The sequence below is a fragment of the Lathyrus oleraceus genome, chromosome 7, assembly GCF_024323335.1.
Source record: "Lathyrus oleraceus cultivar Zhongwan6 chromosome 7, CAAS_Psat_ZW6_1.0, whole genome shotgun sequence".
NCBI lineage: Eukaryota > Viridiplantae > Streptophyta > Magnoliopsida > Fabales > Fabaceae > Lathyrus > Lathyrus oleraceus.
Window position 1 is genome coordinate 545,801,729 of NC_066585.1, and position 7,531 is coordinate 545,809,259.

General features: G+C 38.0%; 2 protein-coding genes across 2 annotated transcripts; both read right to left on the bottom strand.

The window, feature by feature from the left end:
* Positions 1-1,417: 1,417 nt before the first annotated feature.
* On the bottom strand, positions 1,418-3,278 carry LOC127104927 (uncharacterized). Its single transcript, XM_051042066.1, has 3 exons — positions 3,184-3,278; positions 2,962-3,115; positions 1,418-1,846 (listed from the first exon to the last, which is right to left on the bottom strand). The coding sequence occupies exons 1-3, from the start codon at positions 3,276-3,278 to the stop codon at positions 1,418-1,420; spliced, it is 678 nt and encodes a 225-aa protein (XP_050898023.1).
* A 2,710-nt stretch (positions 3,279-5,988) lies between these two features.
* Positions 5,989-6,486, bottom strand: LOC127104928 (uncharacterized). Its single transcript, XM_051042067.1, has one exon. The coding sequence runs from the start codon at positions 6,484-6,486 to the stop codon at positions 5,989-5,991; it is 498 nt and encodes a 165-aa protein (XP_050898024.1).
* Positions 6,487-7,531: the final 1,045 nt, after the last annotated feature.

A 7,531-nucleotide genomic window follows, 5' to 3' on the forward strand; every position in this document is an offset into this window, starting at 1 on the left:
ACCTTTTCATGTATTTACCATTAACTCTTAGAATTTGTTTGTCAGTTGTTAACTCTTCAATTTCATAAGCATTGTTCGAAAATGCTTGAATAATCCAAAATGGGCCTTCCCAATTAGTAGAACATTTGCCTAGAGTTTATCTCTTCGATCCATAGGTAATATTACCTTCCAAACGAGATCTCCAATCAAAAACATTTTCACTTTAACCTTTTTATTATAAGCCTTGGCGACTCGATCTTTTTGTCTTATCAAAACATTCAGCGTTGCCAGCCTTTCTTCATCCAAATTGACCATCTCGTCCAACATCATACTCCATAATGGTCGGATCTAATCTCATCCCGCCTTTGAATTAGAACTGATTGCAAGTAAATTTCAATAGGTAATACAACTTCATGTCCATAAGTCAGTCGAAATAGAGTAGTATTCGTTGCTTATTTAGGAGATGTTCAACATGCCCATAATACTTAGTCTAAAGTTGTATGCCAATTCTTTGGATTCTTCCTAACATGCTTCTTGATCAAACCAATAATGACCTTATTGGTTGCTTCGACCTGGATAATTGCTTGAGAATAATAAGGCTTCAGAGTTAATAAATTAATCCCATTTCAGAGGCAAATTCATGCGTCTTCCGACCAGTGAATACCGACCCTTGATCTGTCGTATTGGTCTCGGGGATTCCAAACCTATACACAATGTGTTTCTGAATAAACTCTATTATCGCATCTTAGTCATCATTAACTAAAGGAATTGTTTATATCCATTTTATAGAATAACCGATGTCGACTAAGATGAATTTCTGACTTTTAGAAGATGTTGGTTGAATTTCCCCAATAAAATCCAGAGCCCATCCTCTAAATGGCCATGGCTTCACAATCATATGCAATTCACTCGGAGGGACATGTTGAATGCCCGAGTTTACTTGACATTCTTGAGAACCCTTAGCAAAATAAATACAATCTTTCAACATTGTAGGCCAATAAACACCCTGGCGACAAAGCAACCATCTCATCTTGTGTCTCACCCGATGGGCACCACATGTCCTACTATGAACATTTGACACATCCAAGTATGCCTCACTTTCACCAAGGCATTTAAGTAAAACCCCTTTAGACGTTTTATTGAATAATTCATTCCCTATAATTACATAACTTAGAGATCTATATTTGACCTTCTGATCAGTTGATCCAGTTGGATTCTCTAAGTATTTGACTACTGGTCTTCTCAAATCGGTATAAACCAAATTTTCAGTAACAAAGACTTCAAAGTTTTCTAGATTTGTTGATCCTAACTTAGTCATCACTAGATCTGACATGGACAACCTTGTCGACTTCACCCTTCCTCTAACTTCAATCAAACCTTCTACTCTTCCTTTAGGCACTTTATACCCTGAGGAAATTTACGCCAACTCGTTTCCTTCTTAATTCTCAAGTTGAGGGACATGTTGAACATCCACAAAGTCGAAACACATGATTAGTCTATTAACTATAATGAAGTACATGATTAGGTTCTCCTTAATACATCCATACTCCTTTTTTACTTGCTTCACCACCACTTCGGAGTTTCCTCTTACTTTGACTCGTTTTTCCCCCAAATCTAACAAGATCTCAAGACCAGCTATCAAAGCTTCATACTCGGCCTCGTTATTTGAGCAAGTTCCTTCAATTCTATATTTGAACTTGGTTGGAATCTTGTTTGGAGAAATGATCAAGATTCCAATGCCAGTGCCATTCTTATGATTGGAACCATTGAAGTATAACTTCAACAATTCTGGCTCTAAGTAGTTTAAAGGTGTCTCAACTATCGAATGATCCACGATAAAGTCGGCGACCACCTGCCCTTTCATGGCCTTTAAAGGCACATATGTTAGGTAGTATTTTGTTAAGGAAAAGCCCATTTCCTAATTCAACTATGTAAGATTGGTTTAGATAACATATGCCTAATAACATCAAAATCAGAAGACACATACACATCGACTGGTTTTATATAGTGATTCAATTTCATACATGACAAATACAAACAAAATAATATATTTTCCATAAGACTATACCTAGTTTCTGCATCGTTCAAGACTCGACTAAGGTAATATATGGCCCTTTCGACGTCATTATCATCCTCTTGTGCTAACATATTTCCTGTGGTCAAGTTTGAGGCAGAAATATACAACCTCATGCACCTATTTCTAATTAGAGGGGACAAAATCAGAGGTTTCACCAAGTACTCCTTTATTTCGTCAAAAACCCTTTGATGCTCTGGCCGCCAAATGAACTATTCCTTCTTCAGGTGGAGTAACAGCGAGAATGCTCAAATTTTTCCACTAAGGTTTGAAATGAACCTCCTTATTAATTTTCCCCAAAAGAGATTGGAGCTTTTTCTTGGTCGAAAGAGGTTTAGTTTCCCTTATAGCTTTTTCTTTATTCTGGTTAATCTCAATGCACTTCTTATGGACAATAAAACCAACAAAGTCCCCAGCTTGCACACAATAAAACAATCTTAAGAGGGTTCTTTCAGTCCATATTTCCTCATCCTTTCGAACGAATGTTGAAGGTGGTCAAGATGACCATTTCCCGATGCAGGCTTAATGACTATATCATCAATATATACTTGCATAAACATTTCTATATAATCATGAAAGATAGAATTCATCACCCTCTGGTAAGTAGCCCCAACGTTCTTCAATCCAAATCACATCACTACCCACTCGTAGGTGCCTAAAGCTCCTGGGCATCAAAATGTCGTCTTCGACACATCTTCATCAACAATTAAAATTTGGTTATAACCAGAATAACCATCAAGCGTACTAAGATATTCGAAACCCGCAGCTGAGTCGACCAACATCTCGGTGACATGCATTGTGTATTCGTCCTTTGGGGTTGCACATTCAAATATCTGAAATCGATGCGTACCCTCAACGTTCCATTTTTCTTAATTACTGGAACAATATTCGCAATCCATTTTACATACCTTTCTGCTCTTATGAACTTTCTTTTCAGGAGTCTTTCGATCTCCTCCTTTATCTTGAACATGACCTCTGGCACAAACCGCATAGGCATCTGCTTGAATGGATTTTCCCTCGACTTTATTGACAGTTTCAATTCCACCAATTCTTTGCTCAAACCTAGCATTTTATTATAATCCACAGCAAATAAATCTTTAAATTCTTGAAGTATAATAATTACATCTAACCTTACATTCAGATCAATGTTAGCACTGATGTAAGTAGGCCTTTTGGTAGTTCCATCGCCCAAGTCAATTTCTTCAAGTGGATCTTGAGGTTGCATCTTTGTATTAGATGCAATAAGATCCTTTTCGAATCCCAAAGGCTCATCATCATGGATATAGTTGAGCCTCTTGTATTTTCGACCATCATTTTCTAAGCTAGTTGATCGCGACTTTTTGATCGGTGACGGTCCAATGCTTATCCTTTGACTCACGTCGAACACTTATAACTCATTGGCTTTGACAACCATATGTGGTATTTTAGCCTCCAAGGCCGCTTTTAATATGTTCTCGGCTACGTAAGCCGAAATTCGCTTCAAAGCTTCAAATTCATACATCATCATCAAATTCTTCACCCCATCTAGTTGGTCGAATTATATGATAAGTCCTTTCAACCATGATTTTCCCTGTCCCACATGAATCTATAGGTTGGGTGAAGTTTAAGAGAATATAATTCCTCCTCTAAAGGCATGTAAGCAAACCCCGCTGGTGCGTAAGGCGCCATGTTGGCTAGATTCTTATCAAAATTTCTTTTATCTACATGGTTCACCTCTTCCATGTAGTATCCTTGATCTACTTTGATGTTCTCAACTATCCTATCATTTCGCAAGATTGTTATCCTTTTATGAAGTGATAAAGGCACTGCTCCCATTCCATGAAACGATATAACCATGAACATTATGGGTTGAGTTATAGATTCCACAGTTACATCCACCTGGATAACACCCATACTTTGTCCTGTCTTCCCCTCATAATTTGAGAGCACCATGTTATGGGGCTTAAAGTCCGTGTCGAACTTCCCTATTTTTCCAACAAGAAATGGGGCATTAAATTAACAGTCACCCATCGGTCTACAAGAATTTTGTTCACCGTAGTATTCTCCATTTTCCCCCTTATAAACAAGGGCTTTAAATGACTTTTCATTCCCTCATGGGGCCTTTTTAAAAATGCATTATGTTCTTCAATACAATCGTTGTTCATCACGAAATAACACATCGATTTGTGCTTCTCCATGTATAACAACTTTTGTAACACAATCGTACTCCCTAGGAAGTACATACACTATGTTTGCCCAGCATGTTAAAATCATCTTCCGACCCATAGTCGAAATTATCACTCACTAACTCGTCTTTCTAGGACAATACCTCTTCCTTTGCCTTTCCCTTTGACTGGCTTGTCTTAGGAGAAATCAATTGTCTCCCCATTGGTTTCTTCACCTGGTCTTTCACTTGGTTTTGGTGTGGCTTATTACTACTTGATTCTACAGCTTCCCTTTCAGCTTTCTTCTTTCTCCGAAATCTCCTCCATTAAGTACTTGACATCAAGTTCTTCCCTTTATAGTTACTGGGACCATATGAACAGCTCTATGACATCTGAGAATTCTCTCGATAAATCATCTATGAACCTCGACTGATTTCAAAATTCCTCCACTTCTGATTTCCAGATTGTTTTCCTTTGTCAGCAGGTTTTGTCCATCTCCCTTGGGAGCATTGGATGTTGGCATATAAGTACCAGGCTTACCCCTTTATTGGGTAGGGAACCACTCCTTCTTTTGAGGAACCCTTTATTGTCAAAATGGATTTGGGGCCTATTCTTCCTCCAACTTTCCTTCTTCTTTGCCTACTGGGCGCTTTCGACCTTCTTTACAACCTTTTTGTTGAACACAACACTACATCTAAGACACATAATCACTTATGAATCTTCAACTTTGCATCTGTAGTGAAATTCCAGTATTCCCTCTCCAGCCTTAGGGTAAACAACCTCAACCCGGTTATCACATTTGAATTCTGCCATGTCAAAATCCTCAGTGATTTCGACCATGTTGATTGCCATAGGCTCCACGTATCTGGCTTCTCCGACTTGCAGTGGGTTAGAGTCGATCTCCATTCTAAATAAGACCCCTGAAAAGAAAGCATTGTGAGGTCTTATGCTCTAGAAAATTATGATACTTACAAAACTCCTGTTTCTTTCTTTGTTCTAATGGTGGTACTTTTATGCCTGGTGGCACTAGTACTTTACCATCTACGACCAACAAGTCAAAAATCTCATCATATTTGGTCACATCAAAGGTATAAGTTTTCTTAGGGAATTTATCATTTTTTCAGGTTCAGAAGGGTTCTTCCCATTTACAGGCGTAAGCAACTTACAAACATACGGGGGACCCACTTTTAATTCATCCACATCAACCTTAATTTCTTCGACATAGTTATATTCGACATCTGACATCAAGTCATTATCTTCCATATCGGCAAAGGCCACACGTGCCTTCTTACCCTTGTTTACTCTGGTTTTGTCGGCTTTCAATCTTTCGACCTGTCGAACTCTGTCAGTCAACTAAGCCATATCTCTCTGATACTGTGTATCTAATTTATTACTAATAGAATATTTTAATCCCCTAACGGTCATCTCCATGAGCTCGTGCTCAAGCACTTGAGTGAAACACCATGTCTTCAGTATTCAGAATCGATTTAAGTAATCGTCGATTGATTCAGTGAACTTTTGCTTCACACTCGACAACTCTTTCAGACTAATCTTGGTTGCCCCATATAAAACTGCTCATGGAACGACCTTTCTAATCGAGTCAAATATTTGATGGAATGGGAAGGGATGGCTTTAAACCATGTAAAGGAATTTTTATAAGAGAATTAGGAAAGTATCTCATCCTTAAGTTCTCATTATTCTCTATGTCTCCCGCTTCGGTCAATATTGGGAAATATGCTTGACGGTAGAATCATTTGTATCACCAACAAATTTAGTTGACTTAGGGACTTTTCATCCCCTTGGAAGTTCAGTTTGTAACATATATTCTGATAGCGGGTATGTATAATTTGGCCTTTGCAGGCTCATGTTCACACCATTTTGATCCATTACCCGTTCAACAATGGTTGCAAGGTTATTTTCTCCCAAAATATTTCCTTGTTGAACTTGATGAACAACTTGATCAGCGTCATGGTTTTGATTAACCATTATGACAGGTGGACACTCAACTTCCCTAGGCATCTCTTGTTCGACTACCTGGGGCATAAATTGTTGCCCCTGATTTATCATGTTTTCCTCCAAGGCCACCCTTTCATTTCGAACTTGCCTAACGACTTGGAGTTGCACTACAGGTCGAACTTGCGCTGGTGGAGCACCAAAGAAATCAACAATTCGATTAATTTGAGTTGCCAATTGTTGGTAACTCTGATTCGTATTTTGAATCAATGGGTTAAATATAGTACCCATTTGTTGGGTAATAGTATTGACCATATCATGGTTACTCTCATTCATTTGTTATATCATTGCCATTATAGAATTCGTCGTAAACGTTGGCATTTCCTAGGAACCAAATCCCATTCCCATCTTGGGTGGTATGGTTCGACCATGGTTGCCTATGGCCGACCCAGACGCCAATATTGGCGAATATGTATTCACAACATTATCAAAAAACATTGAAGGATTATTATGTAGGCTTGTAATCACTGATATTGGCATCCCATAAGGTTGTTCACGTCCCGACATGGGCATTGCAAAACCTGTGGCTAAAGGCCTAAACTATGTCGCCATAATTGGTATAGGGGTCACTGGGTGACTCTAGGTTATTGAAGGAGATAAAACCGTCCCTTATTGCATAGTTGATGGTGCAAACGTCATTGACGGTATGGCTGTTGTACTAGCAATTAAAGGGATTAGTTCAATCGACGTTACAGTGACTGTTCCTGCCCCAGTGCTATTAGAGGGTTATTATCCATTATTGTTTATGGGAATAGTCATTCTTCTGATGTATTTCCTTGTAGGTTTCCTAACTTTTCTCTTGGTTATCCTACCACTCCTCAATCTCATACACACTCATAAAATGCGAAATCAATGAAATGAAGATCTCAAAAATGATATTTTTCAAAATGAAAAGTAGAAATTCACTCAAAAAGGGTCCCACCAGGTGTGCCAATTTGTTTACTTGTGAATTTGGTAAACAAAACAAGTTTCCATTAATAGTCAAGGGATCAAACTCAAAAATATCCCAGAACATATTTGTGTGAATTATGACCTTTGAACATTGTTGCTATTGAAATTGAAATGCAACGTTTTAAATGATACTTGAAACTTAACTAAAATCGAAATGTAAAAGCTTTGAAAGTAAAGTTACTGAAGTCGAAACGTAAAGACTTTAAAAGTAAAATGAATGAAAGTAACTTAAATGCAAGAATTCCTTGAATATAAAATGCTTAAAATTTATAAATGTGGAACGCGTACATACATTTCCTCACTCGCTTCTCAATAACACAGATACTTTAACTTTGTAGGACTTTGGTACAATTGCGGATCCCTACAACAT